General features: G+C 44.4%; 1 protein-coding gene across 1 annotated transcript; it reads left to right on the top strand.

Annotated features, from left to right (window-relative positions):
* The first annotated feature begins 3,829 nt into the window (after window positions 1-3,829).
* LOC103647648 (protein indeterminate-domain 6, chloroplastic) lies at window positions 3,830-23,249 on the top strand. The gene is made up of 4 exons (XM_008672151.4): window positions 3,830-4,153; window positions 4,219-4,337; window positions 4,453-4,849; window positions 21,694-23,249. The coding sequence occupies exons 2-4, from the start codon at window positions 4,235-4,237 to the stop codon at window positions 22,856-22,858; spliced, it is 1,665 nt and encodes a 554-aa protein (XP_008670373.1). The 5' UTR covers window positions 3,830-4,153; window positions 4,219-4,234; the 3' UTR covers window positions 22,859-23,249.
* Window positions 23,250-24,766: the final 1,517 nt, after the last annotated feature.

Raw genomic sequence — 24,766 nt, 5'->3', positions numbered from 1 at the left:
CTTGTTGTGGCTGGTAAACTCCAAATGACAGACGAGTACTCCTCAAAGTCGCATAGAAGTATGGTGGTCGGAGCAAAAATATGATAGAGGTAGTGTGCATATGGTAGTTACCGATGGGCTCTTAGGCCATCCAAGGCAGTGTCCTCAATCTCACAGAAGAGATAGTCAACCACATAAAAAACTATGCGAGAGACCAAGGCTCCAAGCAACCAAAGCTGAATATGTGTGACTCCCTCCTTGTATCATGTCCTAGGTAGCAAAGTAGTTAAGCACTCTGCATCAAGTAGTAGTGTCATGTGTAGAGAAACAATGATGTGGGATAGTAGTGTCATGCACCAAGTGACAATGTTGAGCTGGTATCCATAGCGAGTTCAAAAATTATTTTAAATGGGCCTATTCTTCCTCCTAGTTGAAATCAAGATTCTTTCAAATTGCATCAGAGCTAGAATCTTAATTTTAGGACTATTCTTGATCTAAGCAATTTCACATGAACATATTCTTGTGTTATTAATTGCATTGCATTGTAATATAAACATGTTTAATATTTTCCTTGCATTTAGGGCTTATATAACCTAGTTAATATAGTATCCCAAAAGCATGTGAAAAAGCTTAAATTGGGTTCAAACTTGAGAAGCAACTTGATTTAAGTTTTATGTATCACATTGCATATGAATGGATGTTATTTTATTATTTGTCTTTATCAAGTTTGGTTATCATTGATATGTGGAGTTTATGGACTTTGAATATCATACTTCATGTCCTAGTGAATAGGGGAAACAACATCAAGCTATATCTCTAGAGTTGGACCATTGGTTGACATATAGTTTTGAGTTATATGTTGAATTTGAAATTCTTAATTGCTTGGAGTACATGTATCGTCGTTATTTCTTTATTATTTGTTGCATGTATGTGCTTATTTTTGAATATTATCATCGGTTCCACATCCTGTTGTTAGCTGTGGGTTTAAATGGCTTAGCATTCTGTGACAGGATCATGATTTTCCTTGACATATATCAATAGTGCATTGCGTGCTACTACAAATGTACAAATTAGGAATCCAGCTAAGATCAATGACTCACCCATTATGATCCAACCAAACTAGTAACTCATCTATTACGTAATATCTAGCCAAGAGATCCAAAGTGATGACTCATTGCCTTTGAATTATGCATCATGATACATCCAAAAGGATATGAGTATGCTCCAGTTCAGCATGGATTATTTCGTAAAGAAGAATCTCACAATTGCTCAATAGTGATGTCATCATCACGCTACTAGTATTAGTCATCATTTTTTGGTTCTTGGTTATGTGTTGCTGGTTGATTGAGCGGAGGGACCAATGTGGACTTCAAATACATGTTAGGTGCTATAGATACACTATTCATCACCTTATTTTGTAGGACAATGGAGTTTATTATAGACATTGAATATCTTAGTTCATGGTACTAGTGAATAGGGGCAACGACATCAAGTTATTTCTCTAGAGTTGGAACACTAGTTATTGAATTGTTTTGAGCCACATGTTGAGTCTGAAGTTCTAAGTTTCTTAGAGCATATGTATCATTGTTCTTTCTTTCTTATTTGTTTGGTTATAGTAGTTGCATGTATGCACCTCCTTTTGAACTTTGAACATCGTTTACACAACTTATGGTCGGCTTCATCCAATAAATTATGGGTTTAGATGCCTTAGCATTCCATGTTGAAGTCACATATTTTCCATGATATTTATCTCCAAATCATTACATGCCACTACTAATGTACTAAATAAATACGAATCCAACAAAGATCTGTGATTAACCCACTATGATGCAGCCAAACTTGTGACTCATGTAATACATAATATCTAGAAGGAGATCCAAAGTGGTGACTCATTTCCTTTGATTTGTGTATGCCTGGACATTGCATCCAAAAGGATATGGGTATGATCTAGTTTGACTTGGATTTTGTAGAAAGAAGAATCTCAATTCTCTAAAAGAACCACGAGTCATGATGCTTGTACTATTAGTCATCATCATTTTTGGTTCAGTCATTTGTTATTGCTTGATCAGTTAGAGGAGAACATGTGGACTTTGGAGGGATGTTAGGCGCCTTAAATACACTATCCTCCACCTTCTTTAGTAGGAGCACATCAGAGTCTATTATAGACTTTTGAGTATCTTAGTTCATGGTATAAGTGAATAGGGGCAAGCACATCAAGCTTGATCAGTTAGAGAACATGTGGACTTTGGAGGGATGTTAGGCGCCTTAAATACACTATCCTCCACCTTCTTTAGTAGGAGGACATCAGAGTCTATTATAGACTTTTGAGTATCCTAGTTCATGGTATAAGTGAATAGGGGCAAGCACATCAAGCTATGTCTTTGGATCTAGAACATTGTCGATAGTTGGTATTGAGTTGTACATTGAGTTAATTCTATGTTGCTTAGAGCATGCATATCAATATTCGGTCTATTCACTTGGCTTTAATCCGTACCTACTTCTACTGTTTTTATAGTGTTTTGTCTCTATGGATTGCAGCTGCTTCGTTTGACTTAATAAAGCTTCATTTATCATATATATACATATATGATTCTAATCATACTATAAGATACAAATAATATTTTTGTGATAATAAGAGAATATCAAGATAAATGTTATGAATTGTAGATGGCCGTTGGATGGTTGAGGAGACGATCCAGAATGATCCATAAGGCTTTGTATATACATGATATAAAATATGTAATAAGAGTAAAGTACAGTAGCAGTCTTCAAACTTGACATGATGTGTCACTTAAATCCTTTTAACTCAGAAAACTAGTAAAATGGGTAATCTAACTTAGCCGTTCCACGCAAAACCGTTCAAAATCGGGTTTGCTTAAACCGAATGTCGACGTGGCGTGTCACGTTGGAGTCACTTGTGTCCCAAACTTAGCATGCTTTGTCACTTGGGTCCCCATACTTGACATGCTGTGTTACTTAGATCCCCAAACTTTAACTAGTGTGCTCTAACGTGGCATGTCACGTCAGCATCTGGATTGAGCGAACCCGGGTTTATACGGTTTTGCATGGGTCGACTAAGTTAAAGGACCTGTTTTGGTGGTCTTCTGAGTTTGAGGACCCAAATGACACAATTTGCCAAGTTTGAGGACCGATACTACATTTTACTCAATAGTCGGCACAAGGACCTATGTTTTGCAGTTCCAGTAGCGGTCCTCGAACTTGACACGTTGTGTCACTTTGGTCACCGAACTTAGGAAACCAGCCTGTGTAAACCCGTCCAAAACTGGGTTTACTCAAACTGGATGTTGACGTGCAGTGGCGTGCCACGTTGAAGCATACTAATGAAAGTTCGGCGATCCAGTTGGCACAACATGTCAAGTTTGGAGACCCTAGTGATATAGCGTGCCAAGTTTGGGGACTCAAGTGACTCCAACGTGGCACAACATGTCGACATCCAATTTGAGTAAAACTGGTTTTGGATGGTTTTACACAGACCGATAAAGTTAGATGACTCGCTTTGTTGGTTTTCGACAAAGTACACCGTGTCAAGTTCAAGGACCAGATATCAAATTCGAGAACCGCTAGTGCATTTTACTCTTTCGAAAGAATAACTGATTATGAACGGGCTCTACCCCCATCATCAATGAACTCCATGCACGCGACGACACGAGCACACCAAAGGATCCAGCCAAGACCCACAGGATCCAGCCAAGACTAGTGACGATGACACGTCTGTCGCTATTGGTGGTGCACGCACGGTGCATGCAGTGACATATATGTGCCACGCCATTGCCAGCACAATGGTGATCAATATACTGCCCAGTGCTCCTTTTGCTAGCCCATAGAAAAGGTCCATAAATAAATGCACACGTACATCCATACGCCACCCCAGGTAGCCACGCATCACTCTTGTCCTATTGAACATACGCTAACTAATTTCTCTATCAATCCATCCTTTGCAACCTTGGTGCTAAAACAACGTTTGTCATGCATACCTACTATCTCTTTCTCACACAAGTCTCTTCTCCGTTTTCACTCTCTTGCTAGCTCCTCTTTGTCCTTCAGATCAGATCTCTCAGAAGAGTAGAGTGCCTGCCAGTGCCATGTCGCTGCCAGTCACACAGCCCATTGCATGAGCAGAAGGGCAAGGAAGCTTGGGAGGGTGTAAGCTGAGGTGATCGGTCTGTGTTGTTTTCTTCTTCTTCCTACGGCAGTCTCCTCACCTGCACCATTCTTTAGGATCGGTGACGTGCAAATGCGGCCACGGGGAACCTCTCTGCAACAAAGCTCCGCATCTGCTCTCGGCGACGGCGATGCGGCGCTACCGAAGAAGAAGAGGAACCGGCCAGGCAATCCGAGTAAGTCCCCCGATCTATATATCCTAGCTACCACTTGATGACTGCTTCGGTATATCCTCCGAACAATCTGAAGATTTGTTTTGCGTGGTCTGATCCATCACCTGTGCGCGCGCAGAACCTGATGCGGAGGTGATCGCGCTGTCGCCTCGAACGCTGCTGGCGACGAACCGGTTCGTGTGCGAGGTGTGCAGCAAGGGCTTCCAGCGGGACCAGAACCTGCAGCTGCACCTGCGGGGCCACAACATGCCGTGGAAGCTGAAGCAGAAGGACCCCAAGGACGCGCGCCGGCGGGTGTACCTGTGCCCGGAGCCGACGTGCGTGCACCACAGCCCGTCCCGGGCGCTGGGCGACCTCACGGGGATCAAGAAGCACTACTGCCGCAAGCACGGCGAGAAGAAGTTCAGGTGCGACAGGTGCAGCAAGCGCTACGCCGTCGAGTCCGACTGGAAGGCGCACGGCAAGACCTGCGGCGCCCGCGAGTATCGCTGCCACTGCAACGCCCTCTTCTCCAGGTCCGTTCCTCCGATCCATAGTCGATTCCCAGACCAACGGCGAATCTAGAAAAAACTAGAAGGGGGTGTTTCTAACTTGTGGGTGCATAGTCAAGACTCAAGAGGTGCATATTCTTTTCCGCGAAATTCAAGCATGCATGCAATTGGTTTGCACTTTGCACGGCCTACTAATACAGTTTGTACTCAGTCAAAAATGATATGTTTGCAAGGGTCTGCGCTTATTTAGCACTGTCTACAAGTGAAAGGAAGCTTGCTACTACATTGTTTGTTTCCTCTTGCTAAGGTTTAGCACTGCATTTTTTACTAAAGTTTATCTCCTAGGAAACCAAACAGGAAAACTAAAAGTGATGTGCTAAAGTTTTGCGTTCATTAGCACTTTAGCTCCACCAAAAATACTAAACCGTGCTAAAAATAGTTTCCAACCTCATTTTTAGATATAATAAGTTTAGCACTTATATCTAAACGGCTCTCAAGTGCTAAAGTTTAGCAGCACTATAGAAACAAATAGGATAGTGAATCAAATACTATCACTAATTAATGAACCATCGCTGTAAATTAACCACCATGTAGTGTATCTGTTCTAAAATGTACTCAATAGAGAACAGATGGCATATGATTCACTAATTTAATGTATAGCGCACATAAATAAGTAGCTTAGTTATAGATTTTTTTTCTTCTATAAATAAGTAGCTTCCTGTCCTTGTAGAATTTTCACTCAATAAATAAGTAGACTTCCTATAAAAAAAGTTTAATGATCGGCTAGATATTATTGGTTTAATATTAAGTATAGCTTACTTTTACTCATTCAAGATTTTGTATGCAATCTTTAATTAATAAAAATCTTATGCTAATAAATTGCCAGTTACTACTCCGGTCAAAAATATTTGCCACACTTGACTTGCACTCTTCAATTCGATCTGTACACAGAATACGGGGTACCCACTCCTGCTATATTAAGGTGAGTCCTCGAGGGCCACCGTTAAGGATTTCATAGGCAACCGACTCAGTATGGGGCTAAGGCACACCATATGGAGTCATGGCTAGGCCAGGCTCGCCTCTTAGGCTGGAGCGCTGTTTCCATCAAGCCTCATAAAGGGAGGAATCAACAACTTCATCTATAGGTCTAGGGTCCTACAAATAGGACCCGGACCTCCCTATGACCCAACGGATCCCCAGACAAAGGGATCCGAGGGGAGCATAAAGCCCCGGAAGAGAATACACTTTATCTGGTTACAGCAGCAAGCCTTCAGAACGGCTCCAGGCATGGAAAATACATACGAGCCTCAGGCAAGGTGAGGTCCGAAACCGCTACGTGTCTAGGAAGGGGCGGCAGGAGCCTAGACCCCCTCGGGTGCGGGTCGAGCCCACAATTGGGAAAGACTTGGGAAAACAATGTCACCACTTATCCCCAAGTCTGCCCCTCGCCCAGATAGGGGTCCGGTGCTAACACGTGGCTAGACGCCCCTAGAGTAAGCCACCGGGCGATGACTGACAAAAAGCCTCTGACATAAGGCTCACCAGCATCGAGTATAGATGGGATACATACTTACCCACACTAGCAGCAGGTAGCGTATCCCACACATTAAATGTGTGCAGCAAGCCAGGACTATAACATGTGGTTTTTATTGTTACCTGCACGTTACCGAGACAAGGGGCATTGACCTAGGGCGTCGTTTGGATGCCTTTCATTATGACTTCTACTGTTCTTTGTGCGTTATCGAGGCATGAAGAGACGGACAGAGAAGACTAGACGACACCGCCCATTACACTCTACGCACGACAACGTACTAGACTACGCCGCAACCTACATCGAGGTCTGCGTTCCGATTAGACAGGACAAGGTGGCAAGATAAGGATGCCAGAAGATCATGCAGTGCCCAAGAAGGGATACGAGCTCACGAAGATCTAGTGTTGTCAGCGCTATCCAGTTGTTTCTCATTCCATATTGTAAACTCTCCTAGGCCCACCTGTCAGGGCCTAAACTCCCTTGTAACGTGCCTCCCTTGGACTATAAAAGGGAGAGCACTTGCTCCGTAGCAAGGGAGGTCGATTCACACTCAGATCTTCGACTCCCAGTCCTCAAGCAATACAACTCACAATGGATGTAGGGTATTATGCTCTGACGGACTGAACCACTCTAAACTCTTGTGTTCATCTAGACGGCCAAACACAATCACCTAAGCCTACTCCTCATCCGAGTATCAGGGCGGGTCCAAGCCGCCACCCGACTAGAGGATTCCTGAAAGTCGCCTAGAGGGGGGGGGGGTGAATAGGGCGAAACTGAAATTCTCAAAAATAATCACAACTACAAGCCGGGTTAGCGTTAGAAATATAATTGAGTCCGCGAGAGAGGGCGCAAAACAAATCGCAAGCGAATAATGAGGTGAGACACGCGGATTTGTTTTACCGAGGTTCGGTTCTCTCAAACCTACTCCCCGTTGAGGAGGCCACAAAGGCCGGGTCTCTTTCAACCCTTTCCTCTCTCAAACGGTCCCTCGGACCGAGTGAGCTTCTCTTCTCAAATCACTTGGGAATCAAACTTCCCGCAAGGACCACCACACAATTGGTGTCTCTTGCCTCAATTACAAGTGAGTGTTTGATCACAAGAAAGAATGCGAAAGAAAAGAAGTGATCCAAGCGCAAGAGCTCAAATGAACACTACAAATCACTCTCTCTAGTCACTAGGGCTTTGAATGAAGTTGGGAGAGGATTTGATCTCTTTTGGTGTGCCTTGCAATGAAAGCTAGCTCTTGTAAGGTGGTTGGAAGGTGAAAACTTGGATGCCATGAATGGTGGGGTGGTTGGGGTATTTATAGCCCCAACCACCAAACTTGACCGTTGGCTGGGCTGTCTGTTCGATGGCGCACCGGACAGTCCGTTGCACACCGGACAGTCCGGTGCCCCCGCCACGTCACCAGTGCCGTTGGAAATCGACCGTTGGAGTTCTGACTTCTGGGCCCGCCTTGATGTCCGGTGGCGCACCGGACATGCACTGTTCACTGTCCGGTGCGCCGGCATGGGCGACTCTGACCCTGCGCGCTCTGCGCGCGCATTAAATGTCGTCGCAGGTAGCCATTGGCGCCTGAAGTAGCCGTTGCTCCGCAGATGCACCGGACAGTCCGGTGCACACCGGACAGTCCGGTGAATTATAGCGGAGCGGCTGCAGTGAAAACCCGAAGCTGGCGAGTTCCTGAGGCCGCCCTTCCTTGGAGCACCGGACATGTCCGGTGCACACCGGACAGTCCGGTGAATTATAGCGGAGTGGCCTCTGAAAATTCCCGAAGGTGGCGAGTTCGAGTTGGAGTCCTCTGGTGCACCGGACATATCCGGTGGTGCACCGGACACTGTCCGGTGGCACACCGGACAGTCCGGTGTGCCAGACCAGAGGTGCCTTCGGTTGCCCCTTTGCATTTTTGTTGAACTCAACACTTGGTCTTTTTATTGGTTAAGTGTGAACCTTTGACACCTGTATAACTTATACACTAGAGCAAACTAGTTAGTCCAAAGATTTGTGTTGGGCAATTCAACCACCAAAATTATTTAGGAACTAGGTGTAAGCCTAATTCCCTTTCAATCTCCCCCTTTTTGGTGATTGATGCCAACACAAACCAAAGCAAATATAGAAGTGCATAATTGAACTAGTTTGCATAATGTAAGTGTAAAGGTTACTTGGAATTGAGCCAATATAACTACTTACAAAGATATGCATGGATTGTTTCTTTCTTATTTAACATTTTGGACCACGCTTGCACCACATGTTTTGTTTTTGCAAACTCTTTTGTAAATGGTCAAGGGTAAATGAGTAAGATTTTGCAAAGTATTTTCAAGATTTGAAATTTTCTCCCACTGTTTCAAATGCTTTTCCTTTGACTAAACAAAACTCCCCCTAAAGGAGATCCTCCTCTTAGTATTCAAGAGGGTTTTGATATATCATTTTTGAAATACTACTTTCTCCCCATTTTGAATACAATAGGATACCAATTGATAAATACTCTTGGAAAACACTAAGTTTTTGAAATTGGTGGTGCGGTCCTTTTGCTTTGGGCTCATACTCTCTCCCCCTTTGGCATGAATCACCAAAAACGGAATCATTAGAGCCCTGGAAGCAATGTCTTCCTCTTTGGTCATAAACAAATGAGTTAAGATTATACCAAAGATGAAGTCCTTTTGTTCTCTCCCCCAAAGATGGAGAGTGGCTTGGAGCGACGGCGAAGGATGGGTTGCGCAGTGGAAGCCTTTGTCTTCGCCAATAATTCCAATTCCCTTTCAATATACCTATGACTTGATTTGAAATAGACTTGGAAACACATTAGTCATAGCATATAAAAGAGATATGATCAAAAGTATATAAATGAGCTATGTGTGCAATCTAACAAAAGAAGTTGCGGGAATCAAGAATATTGAGCTCATGCCTAAGTTTGGTAAAAGTTTGTTCATCAAGAGGCTTGGTAAAGATATCGGCTAATTGATCTTTAGTGTTAATGTAAGAAATCTCGATATCCCCCTTTTGTTGGTGATCCCTAAGAAAATGATACCGAATGGCTATGTGCTTAGTGCGGCTATGCTCGACGGGATTGTCGACCATTTTGATTGCACTCTCATTATCACATAGCAAAGGAACTTTGGTTAATTTGTAACCGTAGTCCCGCAGGGTTTGCCTCATCCAAAGTAATTGCGCGCAACAATGGCCTGCGGCAATATACTCGGCTTCGGCGGTTGAAAGAGCGACCGAATTTTGCTTCTTTGAAGCCCAAGACACCAAGGATCTTCCCAAGAACTGGCAAGTCCCCGATGTGCTCTTTCTGTTAATCTTACACCCCGCCCAATCAGCATCCGAATAACCAATTAAATCAAATGTGGATCCCCGAGGGTACCAAAGCCCAAACTTAGGAGTATAAGCTAAATATCTCAAGATTCGTTTTACGGCCGTAAGGTGGGATTCCTTAGGGTCGGATTGGAATCTTGCACACATGCAAACGGAAAGCATAATGTCCGGTCGAGAAGCACATAAATAGAGTAAGGAACCTATCATCGACCGGTATACCTTTTGATCCACGGACTTACCTCCCGTGTCGAGGTCGAGATGCCCATTAGTTCCCATGGGTGTTTTGATGGGCTTGGCATCCTTCATCCCAAACTTGCTTAGAATATCTTGAGTGTACTTTGTTTGGCTAATGAAGGTGCCTTCTTGGAGTTGCTTGACTTGAAATCCAAGAAAATACTTTAACTCCCCCATCATCGACATCTCGAATTTCTGTGTCATGATCCTACTAAATTCCTCACAAGTAGATTCGTTAGTAGACCCAAATATGATATCGTCAACATAAATTTGGCATACAAACAAATCATTGTCAAGAGTTTTAGTGAATAGAGTAGGATCGGCTTTTCCGACTTTGAAGCCATTAGCGATAAGGAAATCTCTAAGACATTCATACCATGCTCTTGGGGCTTGCTTGAGCCCATAAAGCGCCTTAGAGAGCTTATAGACATGGTTAGGATACTCACTGTCTTCAAAGCCGGGAGGTTGCTCAACATAGACCTCTTCCTTGATTGGTCCATTGAGGAAAGCACTTTTCACGTCCATTTGATAAAGCTTAAAGCCATGGTAAGTAGCATAGGCTAATAATATGCGAATTGACTCAAGCCTAGCTACGGGTGCATAGGTTTCACCGAAATCCAAACCTTCGACTTGGGAGTATCCTTTGGCCACAAGTCGAGCTTTGTTCCTTGTCACCACACCATGCTCATCTTGCTTGTTGCGGAAGACCCATTTGGTTCCTACAACATTTTGGTTAGGACGTGGAACTAAGTGCCATACCTCGTTCCTTGTGAAATTGTTGAGCTCCTCTTGCATCGCCACCACCCAATCCGAATCTTGAAGCGCTTCCTCCACCTTGTGTGGCTCAATAGAGGAAACAAAAGAGTAATGTTCACAAAAATGTGCAACACGAGATCGAGTGGTTACGCCCTTATGAATGTCGCCGAGAATGGTGTCGACGGGGTGATCTCGTTGGATTGCTTGGTGGACTCTTGGGTGTGGCGGCCTTTGCTCTTCATCCTCCTTGTCTTGATCATTTGCATCTCCCCCTTGATCATTGCCGTCATCTTGAGGTGGCTCATTTGCTTGATCTTCTACTTCATCAATTTGAGCTTCATCCTCATTTTGAGTTGATGGAGATGCTTGAGTGGAGGAGGATGGTTGATCTTGTGCATTTGTAGGCTCCTTGGATTCCTTAGGACATACATCTCCAATAGACATGTTCCTTAGTGCTATGCATGGAGCCTGTTCTTCACCTATCTCATCAAGATCAACTTGCTCTACTTGAGAGCCGTTAGTCTCATCAAACACAACGTCACATGAGACTTCAACTAGTCCAGTGGACTTGTTAAAGACTCTATATGCCCTTGTGTTTGAGTCATAACCAAGTAAAAAACCTTCTACAGTCTTAGGAGCAAATTTAGATTTTCTACCTCTTTTAACCAGAATAAAACATTTGCTACCGAAGACTCTAAAATAAGAAATATTGGGCTTTTTACCGGTTAGGAGTTCATAGGATGTCTTCTTGAGGATTCGGTGAAGATATAACCGGTTGATGGCGTAGCAAGCGGTGTTGACCGCCTCGGCCCAAAACCGATCCGAAGTCTTGTACTCATCAAGCATGGTCCTTGCCATGTCCAAAAGAGTTCGATTCTTCCTCTCCACTACACCATTTTGTTGAGGGGTGTAGGGAGAAGAGAACTCATGCTTGATGCCCTCCTCCTCAAGGAAGCCTTCAATTTGAGAGTTCTTGAACTCGGTCCCATTGTCGCTTCTAATTTTCTTGATCCTTAAGCCGAACTCATTTTGAGCCCGTCTCAAGAATCCCTTTAAGGTTTCTTGGGTATGAGATTTTTCCTGCAAAAAGAACACCCAAGTGAAGCGAGAATAATCATCCACAATAACTAGACAGTACTTACTCCCGCCGATGCTTATGTAAGCAATCGGGCCGAATAGGTCCATGTGTAGGAGCTCCAGTGGCCTGTCGGTCGTCATGATGTTTTTGTGTGGATGATGGGTACCAACTTGCTTCCCGGCTTGGCATGCGCTACAAATCCTGTCTTTCTCAAAATGAACATTTGTTAGTCCTAAAATGTGTTCTCCCTTTAGAAGCTTATGAAGATTCTTCATTCCAACATGGGCTAGTCGGCGATGCCAGAGCCAACCCAAGTTAGTCTTAGCAACCAAGCAAGTGTCGAGTTCAGCTCTATCAAAATCTACCAAGTATAGCTGACCCTCTAACACTCCCTTAAATGCTATTGAATCATCACTTCTTCTAAAGACAGTGACACCTACATCAGTAAATAGACAGTTGTAGTCCATTTGACATAATTGGGATACAGAAAGCAAATTGTAATCTAAAGAATCTACAAGAAAAACATTGGAAATAGTATGGTCAGGTGATATAGCAATTTTACCCAATCCTTTGACCAAACCTTGATTTCCATCCCCGAATGTGATAGCTCGTTGGGGATCTTGGTTTTTCTCATATGAGGAGAACATCTTTTTCTCCCCTGTCATGTGGTTTGTGCACCCGCTGTCGAGTATCCAACTTGAGCCCCCGGATGCATAAACCTACAAAACAATTTTAGTTCTTGACTTTAGGTACCCAAACGGTTTTGGGTCCTTTGGCATTAGACACAAGAACTTTGGGTACCCAAACACAAGTCTTGGAGCCCTTGTGTTTGCCCCCAACAAATTTGGCAACTATCTTGCCGGATTTGTTAGTCAAAACATAAGAAGCATCAAAAGTTTTAAATGAAATGGTATGATCATTTGATGCACTAGGAGTTTTCTTTCTAGGCAACTTAGCATGGGTTTGTTGCCTAGAGCTAGATGTCTCACCCTTATACATAAAAGCATGATTAGGGCCAGAGTGAGACTTCCTAGAATGAATTCTCCTAATTTTGCTCTCGGGATAACCGGCAGGGTATAAAATGTAACCCTCGTTATCCTGAGGCATGGGAGCCTTGCCCTTAACAAAATTAGACAATCTTTTAGGAGGGGCACTAGTTTTGACATTGTCTCCCCTTTGGAAGCCAATGCCATCTTTGATGCCCGGGCGTCTCCCATTATAAAGCATGCTACGAGCAAATTTAAATTTCTCATTTTCTAAGTTGTGCTCGGCAATTTTAGCATCTAGTTTTGCTATATGATCATTTTGTTGTTTAATTAAAGCCATATGATCATGAATAGCATTAACATCAACATCTCTACATCTAGTACAAATAGATACATGCTCAACAATAGATGTAGAGGGTTTGCAAGAATTAAGTTCAACAATCTTAGCATGAAGAATATCATTTTTATCTCTAAGATCGGAAACTGTAACTTTGCAAACATCATAATCTTTAGCCTTAGCATTTAAATTTTTATTTTCTACTCTAAGGCTAGCAAGAGAAATATTCAATTCTTCAATCCTAGCAAGCAAATCATCATTATTATCTTTAGGATTGGAAGTTGAAACAATGCAAACATGAGAATCAACCTTAGCATTTAAACTAGCATTTTCATTCCTAAGGTTGTCAATCATCTCACGGCAAGTGCTTAGCTCACTAGATAATTTTTCACATTTTTCTACTTCTAGAGCATAAGCCTTTTTAACCTTAACATGTCTCTTGTTTTCTTTAATTAGACAATCCTCTTGGGAGTCCAAAAGGTCATCCTTTTCATGAATAGCACTAATCAATTCATTTAATTTTTCTTTTTGCTCCATGTTAAGATTGGCAAAGAGAACACGCAAATTATCCTCCTCATCACTATTATTATCATCACTAGAAGACTCATATTTAGTGGAGGAGTTAGATTTAACCTTCTTCCGTTTGCCGTCCTTTGCCATGAGGCACTTGTGGCCGACGTTGGGGAAGAGAAGTCCCTTGGTGACGGCGATGTTGGCGGCGTCCTCGTCATCGGAGGAGTCGCTTGAGCTTTCGTCGGAATCCCACTCCCGACAAACATGGGCATCGCCGCCCTTCTTCTTGTAGTACTTCTTTTTCTCCTTTCTTCTCCCCTTCTTGTCGTCGCCTCGGTCACTGTCACTTGATATAGGACATTTAGCAATAAAATGACCGGGCTTACCACATTTGTAGCAAACCTTCTTGGAGCGGGACTTGTAGTCTTTCCCCCTCCTTTGTTTGAGGATTTGGCGGAAGCTCTTGATGACGAGCGCCATCTCCTCATTATCAAGCTTGGAGGCGTCGATTGGTTGTCTACTTGGTGTAGACTCCTCCTTCTTTTCTTCCGTCGCCTTGAATGCGACGGGTTGAGCTTCGGATGTAGATGGATCATCAAGCTCGTTGATCTTCCTCGAGCCTTCGATCATGCACTCAAAACTTACAAAATGCCCGATTACTTCCTCGGGGGTCATTTTAGTATATCTAGGATTACCACGAATTAATTGAACTTGAGTGGGGTTAAGGAAAATGAGAGATCTTAGAATAACCTTAACCATTTCGTGGTCGTCCCACTTGACGCTCCCGAGGTTGCGCACTTGGTTCACCAAAGTCTTGAGCCGGTTGTACATGTGTTGTGGCTCCTCCCCTTTGCGAAGCCGGAACCGACCGAGCTCCCCCTCGATCGTTTCCCGCTTGGTGATCTTGGTGAGCTCATCTCCTTCGTGCGTGGTTTTGAGCACATCCCAAACCTCCTTGGCGCTCTTCAACCCTTGAACTTTGTTATACTCCTCTCTACTTAAAGAGGCGAGGAGTATTGTTGTCGCTTGAGAGTTGAAGTGCTCGATTTGGGCCACCTCATCCTCATCATAATCCTTGTCCCCTACGGATGGTACCTGTGCACCAAACTCAACAACATCCCATATACTTTTGTGGAGTGAGGTTAGATGAAATCGCATTAGATCACTCCACCTAGCATAATCTTCACCATCAAAAGTTGGTGGTTTGCCTAATGGGACGGAAAGTAAAGGTGCATGTTTAGAAATGCGAGGATAGTGTAGGGGGATCTTACTAAACTTCTTACGCTCTTGGCGTTTAGAAGTTACGGAGGGTGCATCGGAGTCGGAGGTTGATGTTGATGAAGTGTCGGTCTCGTAGTAGACCACCTTCCTCATCCTCTTTTGCTTGTCCCCACTCCGACGCGGCTTGTGGGAAGAAGATTTTTCCTTCTTCTCTTTGTGGTGAGAAGAAGATTTCTTCTCCTTCCCTTTGTTGGAGGAGATCTTCTTCTTCTCCTTCCTCTTGGTGCGGGACTCTTCCGATGAAGTGCTCCCGTGGCTTGTAGTGGGCTTTTCGCCGGTCTCCATCTCCTTCTTGGCGTGATCTCCCGACATCACTTCGAGCGGTTAGGCTCTAATGAAGCACCGTGCCTCTGATACCAATTGAAAGTCGCCTAGAGGGGGGGGGGGTGAATAGGGCGAAACTGAAATTCTCAAAAATAATCACAACTACAAGCCGGGTTAGCGTTAGAAATATAATTGAGTCCGCGAGAGAGGGCGCAAAACAAATCGCAAGCGAATAATGAGGTGAGACACACGGGTTTGTTTTACCGAGGTTCGGTTCTCTCAAACCTACTCCCCGTTGAGGAGGCCACAAAGGCCGGGTCTCTTTCAACCCTTCCCTCTCTCAAACGGTCCCTCGGACCGAGTGAGCTTCTCTTCTCAAATCACTTGGGAATCAAACTTCCCGCAAGGACCACCACACAATTGGTGTCTCTTGCCTCAATTACAAGTGAGTGTTTGATCACAAGAAAGAATGCGAAAGAAAAGAAGCGATCCAAGCGCAAGAGCTCAAATGAACACTACAAATCACTCTCTCTAGTCACTAGGGCTTTGAATGAAGTTGGGAGAGGATTTGATCTCTTTTGGTGTGCCTTGCAATGAAAGCTAGCTCTTGTAAGGTGGTTGGAAGGTGAAAACTTGGATGCCATGAATGGTGGGGTGGTTGGGGTATTTATAGCCCCAACCACCAAACTTGACCGTTGGCTGGGCTGTCTGTTCGATGGCGCACCGGACAGTCCGGTGCACACCGGACAGTCCGGTGCCCCCGCCACGTCACCAGTGCCGTTGGAAATCGACCGTTGGAGTTCTGACTTCTGGGCCCGCCTTGATGTCCGGTGGCGCACCGGACATGCACTGTTCACTGTCCGGTGCGCCGGCATGGGCGACTCTGACCCTGCGCGCGCATTAAATGCCGTCGCAGGTAGCCGTTGGCGCCTGAAGTAGCCGTTGCTCCGCAGATGCACCGGACAGTCCGGTGCACACCGGACAGTCCGGTGAATTATAGCGGAGCGGCTGCAGTGAAAACCCGAAGCTGGCGAGTTCCTGAGGCCGCCCTTCCTTGGAGCACCGGACATGTCCGGTGCACACCGGACAGTCCGGTGAATTATAGCGGAGTGGCCTCTGAAAATTCCCGAAGGTGGCGAGTTCGAGTTGGAGTCCTCTGGTGCACCAGACATGTCCGGTGGTGCACCGGACACTGTCCGGTGGCACACCGGACAGTCCGGTGTGCCAGACCAGAGGTGCCTTCGGTTGCCCCTTTGCATTTTTATTGAACTCAACACTTGGTCTTTTTATTGGCTAAGTGTGAACCTTTGACACCTGTATAACTTATACACTAGAGCAAACTAGTTAGTCCAAAGATTTGTGTTGGGCAATTCAACCACCAAAATTATTTAGGAACTAGGTGTAAGCCTAATTCCCTTTCAATTCCCCCTCCGATAAATTCATTGTGTAACAACACTAGAGTAGGTAGAGTATTAGAGGGGGAGAGAGAGAGTTAGGAGGGAGCATGTCGTGTGTCGATGGTCGTGTTGAACTTGGTCACAATTGGGAGTAAGCACGTAGGCAGTTAGAAAGGTTTGGTTTGTAGTGTGTGTTGATTAACAAATACAAAAGAGAAAAAGAATACAAGCTCAAACATCACTGAGCATCAAGACTTTCTAGCTCCCCTCACACTGTGGCTATGGTGGGAGTTCTAACATAATAGTTCTAATTTTCATCTTTATGTTTGCCTTCTAGTCATCTAGATGAAGAATGTGTCATGGTAACCTTGGTTACCTCTAGATGGGACCACTTGGGTTAGATTTAATTTAATGCCTTAGGTTAGAGTCCCCTTAAGTGTTGCTCATTCCCTCCCTTTTATAGTCCAAGGGAGGAGAGACGTTACATGAACCTCTAGTCCCACCGGCTAAGACATAACTAACCGATTATTATATTATTTTTGGAGTCGTACTGGGGTGGTCCATCCTCCGATCAAGGTGTGGTGTCAGAGATATCCTTCTCAGGTGGTTTCTATACCTACCACATGGGTAGGTATGATAAGTTGCGTATATAAATGTTGGGGTTTGTGTCGATTGGTATGATGTAGTTCGTAGTCAATGTAGTCCTTTATTCTTGATTTTATTTTACGATACAGTTCACGTGTGCACACATGGCTACAGGGTCGACACACATATAACATAGTGATCTTGAGTGCCTTTTAGACTAAGTCATGGCGACAACACGTTTGTCAGGCCTATAATATTGTTGATCACACATTCAATATGTTGTACCTAAGACTTATCCATTAAGCTTTTGCTATGGACCTATTCTCAGATCCTTAGGTGTGGGGCCCATTTCCCAGGGCCTAACATATCCTTCTTGAAAGGATCACGATGCCCAAGAGGGGGGGGTGAATTGGGCTTTTCTAAAAATCAACACTAAATAAAACCTAAGCAAGAGCTAAGCAAGAGCCCAACTTCACCCCCAACAACTAGCACTAAGATAATAATACTAGAAATGCAATAACACTAAGACAATACTTCAAATACTTGCTAAACAAATACACAATGTAAAATGCTTGAATTAAGTGCGGAATGTAAAGCAAGGTTTAGAAGACTCCTCCAATTTTTCCGAGGTATCGAAGAGTCGGCACTCTCCACTAGTCCTCGTTGGAGCACCCGCGCAAGGGTATCGCTCCCCCTTGGTCCTTGCAAGAACCAAGTGCTCACTACGAGATGATCCTTTGCCACTCCGGCGCGGTGGATCCCTCACGACCGCTTACAAACTTGAGTCGGGTCACCAACAAGATCTCCACGGTGATCACCGAGCTCCCAACGCCACCAAGCCGTCTAGGTGATGCCGATCACCAAGAGTAACAAGCCGTAGACTTTCGCTTGACCAAGAGAAGCCTAATGCAAATGGTGTGTGCTCTAGGTGGCTCTCGCTAGCGCTAATGAGGAACAAATGCGGGATTAAGATTCTCTAATCTCCTCACTAGGCTTTTGGTGCTTGCAATGCTCTACCAATGTACTGGAATTAATGTGGGCAGCATGACAATAAAGATGGTGGGTGGAGGGGGTATAAATAGCCCTCACCCACCAACTAGTCGTTACCAGCATTGTTCTGCGCATGGATGCACCGGACAGTCCGATGCGCCACCGGTGCGCCAACGGTCGACTCCAACGGCTAGTTCTGACAGCTAGCCGTTGGGCAGATGGCACACCGGACAGTGAACAGTCACTGTCCGGTGCACACCGGACAGTCCGGTGCACTGTCCGGTGCGCCACTAAAATTCCACTCGGGAACTTGGCGCTCTCGGGTTTCTTCGTGGGAAAACTCTTCCCCTGGGCCAGCTTGGCCCCACCTGGCAGAGGGTGCACCGGACAGTCCGGTGCCCCAGGGCCAGAAACCCTATTTTCTGTTATATGCTATTTTTCAAATCGGTTTTCGTTCTAACTTGAGTGTATGTTCTAGGGTGTCACCTAGCACTATATGTGAGTGTGAATGTGCACCAACACTACACTATAACTCTCTTGGTCAAACTACTCATCGACAACCCCTCTTTATAGTACGGCTAAAACAGAATAAAAGACCTAACTAAATCACGAGTGTCCACAACTCCTTGACACTCGGACTACGTAGTCCTTCACCTTTTGTTTCGTCGTTTTAGCCGTCGCTTCGAGTTCTTATCTCCGGGATTGTTTTCACCGTTGTAGTACTTCTACCTGTAATGCGACCTAATTTACCATATGTCTCTGCAAAACACACGTTAGTCACATATAACATTACATTGTCATTAATCACTAAAACCAACCAGGGGCCTAGATGCTTTCACTTCTGCCTCGTAACAGAATTACTCAAGCATGTCGAGTCACTTGTCATCTTGGTGCATCAAGGTCGAAAAGCTTTAGGGCCTAGCTAGTTAGCGAAGTAGCACCAGGGAGGCAGGGAGCTTAAGGACCTTAGGGTGGATCAAGAGTCCCAAGTGCCTAAGTGTCTTTATATGCTTTGAGGCCCGATCTACATTGAACAACAATACCACGTTGTGACTTGTTCCCTCGTGGCATGATGACCCAAGGGGCTTATCCCTATAAGTGCACTGTGGCACGAGGGCTAGGGGCTTATTCTTATGAGAGCCCTATGCACTAGGGACCCAAGGGCTTTAGACTGATAGCTATTCCTTGGTGCACAAGATTATCAAGGACTTATATTATTCATTTTCTAGACTTTCTCAGACACTACATGCCCTGGACCCTAAGATTGGCCTAGAGGCACGACTAATGGGCCCTAGGTCTCTTTGTGACTTTCCATGTCTTAATGTGCATGTTTTTTGGGTGTCCTGATGTCATGCCTCTTGGCATCAAGCTCCTCCTTTGGCCAAGGCCAAGGGAGGTCTCCATGGCTTAGGACACCAAAATTGGTGGTCCTAATATAGTGGTTCCACAATAGCTTTCTATACTAGAATCCTTGAATGTGTCTTAGTGGCTGCTAGGGTATGTCCTTTCTTGGGCACTGATACAGGAACCTGGGTCCATTACTAGAGGGATGATGTAGTTGGGCCATTTTTTCTTTGCTAGATGCCAAATGTAATGGGTTCCAAGAATGGTCATCCTATGACTGCTCACCTTATTGTCGGAGGAGCCGGTAGGCCTCTTATGATACGTAAGTCCTTCGGGAAACTGATCATAAGGGGTGGATTTGAACCAAACTAGAAAAATGATCCACCATTGTAGATTAGACTTATACCATGATTTAGCGGTCCTTTGAGTTCTGTCTTAGAGCCTGAACATTGTGCCTTTGGGCTAGCAATCAGTCCTTGCTAATCCTTAGCTAGGAATCTAAGGCACCGGTAGTTGTGCACACTTCGTAGCAGCACCCCTTTGATAATATGTGGTAGTCCATGGGCCTAGAATCACATCATTAGATGTGTGAAATTTTAGTTATCCCTAATTTCTTAATGGGGGAATAAATCTAGAAATTTTTTTAGTCCCTAAGTGAGAGCGAGAGCCTTGAGTGCTCATGACGAGTGGTCCCATCATGTATGATGGGAATCTTAGGAGCCATCGCCATAGTGGCTAGGTGGTCTCTCTGTATACCTATCTTGTCATACGTCTTGCCTTTTAACATGGTTCGTGCAATACTTTGGGTTCTTCACCTAGTGAATCAAAGAGAATGAGAGAGAAAAATTTTAGTAGTCTTATGTGAAAGCTTTCCTTTCTCATGCGAACTCATGACCTCTTAGCCTTCTTCTTCCTCTTATCATTCTTTGCAACTTTCATCACGATCATATGTGTCCTCGATGATATCCACTTCCATCCTTGACCACCTTTCCTAGGCGCATGTGCTGAACAATGAGGGCTTACAAGATTCGAGAGATCCTTGGGTGAACCTCACTACCACTCTCGAGGCATGTCTGCCCTGCTACCTTTCCTCTGAAGACCCCTCAAGAGGAGGCCAGGGAATACATCGCCTTCTATCCGCATCTCATAGCCGAGTTCATTTCCTCTTTCTCGCTTTTTTTATGTTCTTGACTTTTATGGTCTTTAGCTTAGGCATCTTACACCAAGTGATGTCTTTGATCTATTCACTTTTGTCTACCTTTGTGAGGCTTTTGTTAGGACTTGGGGTTATTCTGCACTTCTCTGTAAACCACTCAAAATAGGCATAATTTTGTAGGGAACATATCAAGTACAAAGAGTGCAAAACATGCAAACCAACATAAGAATGAAGGTGGGAAGACCTTTTAAAAATAATCTAGAGGAGGTTGAATGGTTTATTTGAAATATGGTATTTTAAAAAAGTTAAAATGTATCTATATTCCTCGAACTTGGCATATTGTGTCACTTGGGACCTCGAACTCTTAAAACTAGAAAAACAGTTACTAGAACTTGGTCAATCCATCGAAAACCAGGTTTGCTCAAACCAGATGCCGACATGGCGTGCCAAGTCACTTGGGTCCCTGAATTTAGTCTCTTGTGTCACTTAGGTCCTAGAAAATTTTTATTAGTTTTCTCTAACCTGGTATGTGACACCGACATACGATTTGAGTAAACTCGTTTGTGGATGGACCGGAAGACCTGTTTTTTCTGGTTTTGAGAGTTTGAAAACCTAGGTGATACAACATGCAAAGTTTGACAACTACGAATGCATTTTTACTCTTTTAAAAAGTTCCGCACCTCCATTCTTATGTTGATTTCTGCGGTTTGCACCAATACGTTGGTTTACACCTCATATGTTGTTTCTATTTAGTAAGGCCAGACCAATAGCCTAAAACATCTAGTTTTGTTTTGAACGTCTTGACATCTGATTTTATATTGGTTGTTATGTTCTACTCACTCCGTCCCAAAATATTGTTTTTTCTAGGCTTATTTCGTCTACATTCGAATAGATAATAATGAATGTAGACATATATACAACTATATTCATAGGTTAATTAATGAATATAAGTTTAGTCTAAAACGAATTATATTTTGGAACGAAACGAGTATTATTAATTGATAAACTACATGAATAATGTGCCATAATAATTTTTATTATCCTTACATGTACTCATTGTCTCTAGATTTTGACTCATCCATCCATGTACGCAAGCAGGAAAGACAACTTCATCACCCACCGCGCTACCTGCGACGCAGCAGTTCGTGGGACCGCCCAGAAGCCACCGCTGGTCGCCGGCCTCTACGTCGGCTCAGGCAGCGATGATAGGCTCGGGCTCTCCGACGCCGCCGCCCAGATGCATGGCTTCGCAGATCAAGGCCAGTCCTCTTCAGCAGCAGAAGCCTCACAGTTTGACCATGTCATGCCATCGTACTCGGGCTCCTCCATGTTCCGTTCTCAGGCGTCAGACTTCTCGTTGTCTTTCTTCCTCGGCGGCGGCACTCCTCTTATCGAACAAGACCTGTCCGACAACGGTGGTGATCTCTCCGAAGGCAGCCAGGGCCCTCTGCTCCATGGCAAGGCGCCCTTGCATGGCGTGATGACGCATCTCCCCGAGCAGCAGTATCAGCCAAACAGCGGCAACGCCAACGTTAACCTCCTGGACATTGGGTTCTTCTCTGGCAACAGTGGTGGCACGTCTGGCAGCCAGGGCCCTCTGCTCCACGGCAAGGAGCCCTTCCATAGCCATGACCTGACGCAACTTCCCGAGCAGCAGCACCAGCCAGGCAGCAGCAACGCCCGCGTCAACCTCCCTAACCTTGGGGTCTTCTCTGGCAACAGCGGTGGATGGCCCGGAAGCAGCCATCAGGACGCGCGCCTTGTCATCCAAGACCAACTCAACGGCGGCAGCAGCAGCAACACCGAGCATGGTAACGGGATGGCGTCCATCGGAAGCCACTTCGGCGGAGGCTTCGTCCCTTCCCTGCACAACTCATCTCCGTCGGCCGGGCTCTCAGCGACGGCGCTCCTGATGAAGGCGGCTCAGATGGGCTCGACGACGTCGAGCACCACCCACAACCCCAACGGCCCCAGCGCGCTGCTCCGCGCAGCCGGCTTCGCAGGCACTGCCAGCGTCCGGGAGACTAGTAGCAGGGCAGCGGAAGAAGAGAAGTCTCACGAGGCATATTTCCATGATCTCATCATGAACTCACTGCCATTAACGGGAGGAGGCACCGGCGGCCTCTCAGGGTTGGCGGGCGTGGACGACGGCAATGTGAGCACAAGGGACTTCCTTGGCGTCGGCAGGGACGACGCGACGGCACCGCAGGGCCTCCACGGCATGGGCGCCCCGAATCCGACCCAGATGAAATGGTACATGTGATGGATCAGGTCGGAAACGCGAAAAGAGGAAGACAACAAGAAGATGCAAGCTAAGAAGGGAGTCAATAAACAGAACAGAAGATCGTGCACTAGCTAGTGAGTGGCGATCAGAGAGATCGAGAAAACTTAATCTAGTTTTGTTTCGTGGATTAGTTCACTTTTCTCATATGCCGCCCGCCATGATTGATATGGCTAATAGTAACAGGGCTGCAAGCAATGCAGCTGCTGAACTTGTTCATTGCTTTTATTTCGGTACAATTTTGTGGTGTTTTTCAAGTGTTCACTGTTTTGGGTTGGAGAGATGGTGGTGGTCTCTGCAGATGTCGAGTTCATTATGTAGAGGCCGGACCAGACCAGAATTTAAGCACAATGTTTTGCACCGTTACTGCTTATTATTATACTAGTTGTATGCCCGTGCGTTGCAACGGGAACATATAATACCATTGATAGCTTATGTACGTTGGGATGAGCATCGACATATATCAGACCGAATCTTCTTCTTCCTTGGGGATCTGGAGAAAAGCCTGTTCGGAAGCCAAACATGTTAAGACCTCATGTGCTGCCCTTGTGTCTCTGATCATCATCAGCACACTGTTCGACGCTTGTATGAGTCTTGTTAATTTGCATGCCTCGTGCATAGTCTCTCAACCATCAATTCATTATGGTATACAAAATTCGTGTGAGTTGTGACAAACATTATCAAATTCATATAAATTATTTTAAAGAATCAATATAGAGTTTTATATGATAGAGAAATACATGTGGATTAAAAAATACTAAACAAAAGATCTAAAATATAACAGTTCGATCAAGTTGCATAAGATGTACAATTTTTCAATTGCTTCTGCATTTGGAAGTCCACCTTTCTATGTTATCTTTGCTATTTCTGACTTAATAGAATCCAAATAGTATTGAACACTAAGAAAACTACAAAATGAGATGGAGTTGTGTTGACTGAAAAACATATGTATGTAGCATTTGGAATAAAAAAAATACACTTTAAGTATTCAAGTACCAGATAATGCCAGACAAGGGATTAATTCCATAGAGCAAAGTACAAAATCCATGACAAGATATTTCATAATAGACTTAAAAAATGAAGGCTTTTGCTTAAAATATGAGGCCTTAATCTCAAAATGTGTATATGTGATATTGAACGGGTCACCACCAATGCCTACACAAGTTGACTGCCCCAAACCTACAGCTATTGTTTGAAACACTCGTCAACAGAAATCAGACATGCATTAACCAAACATAGTCAGGTGCTCGTGCGTTGCCACGACTCATAAATTATTAATCTTTATTTTTGCATAATTTTAGATTTTTACCGTTTAAATGTGGGAGAGGAGAGAGAGGTGAATGGAATAGTAGAGATAAGATTTATAAGAAATAGGGATCTGCACCAAGAACATAAACACAAATTAATTAGGATATTCTTGCCCCCTCAAGTTAAAATCATGCATCAATAGTACGACAACAATACAAATCCGGTGTGCATACTACAGAATAGGAATGTAGGCATTACCTTAATTAAAAAAGTAATGTGCTAGTATTAGTAGTACCTTCTAGTGTTGAGTCTTCCTCAACACCCTTGTATGCCCAGTGGCATGATGCAATGATGTTCTCAGACGCATATCTTGCGATATTTATTTATAACCAGTCAAAAACTCAGAGAGTAATCTTACTTTACGAAGGATTTGAAACATAAAGAAAATTATGAAAATTACTGTATTAATCAACGAAAAAATACTCGATGCAACAATATACAAAGATCAATTAAATGCCCAAGCACAAAAAATCTGAATGTGAAGCAAAGCTGTCGGGGACCATAATTAGGGGTACCCTCAAGTCTCCTAATTCTCAGCTGGTAACCCCCATCAGCATAAAGCTGCAAAGGCCTGATGGGTGC

Source organism: Zea mays, chromosome 2 (genome assembly GCF_902167145.1).
Source record: "Zea mays cultivar B73 chromosome 2, Zm-B73-REFERENCE-NAM-5.0, whole genome shotgun sequence".
Taxonomy (NCBI): domain Eukaryota; kingdom Viridiplantae; phylum Streptophyta; class Magnoliopsida; order Poales; family Poaceae; genus Zea; species Zea mays.
This window is presented reverse-complemented; position numbering and strand designations above follow the sequence as displayed.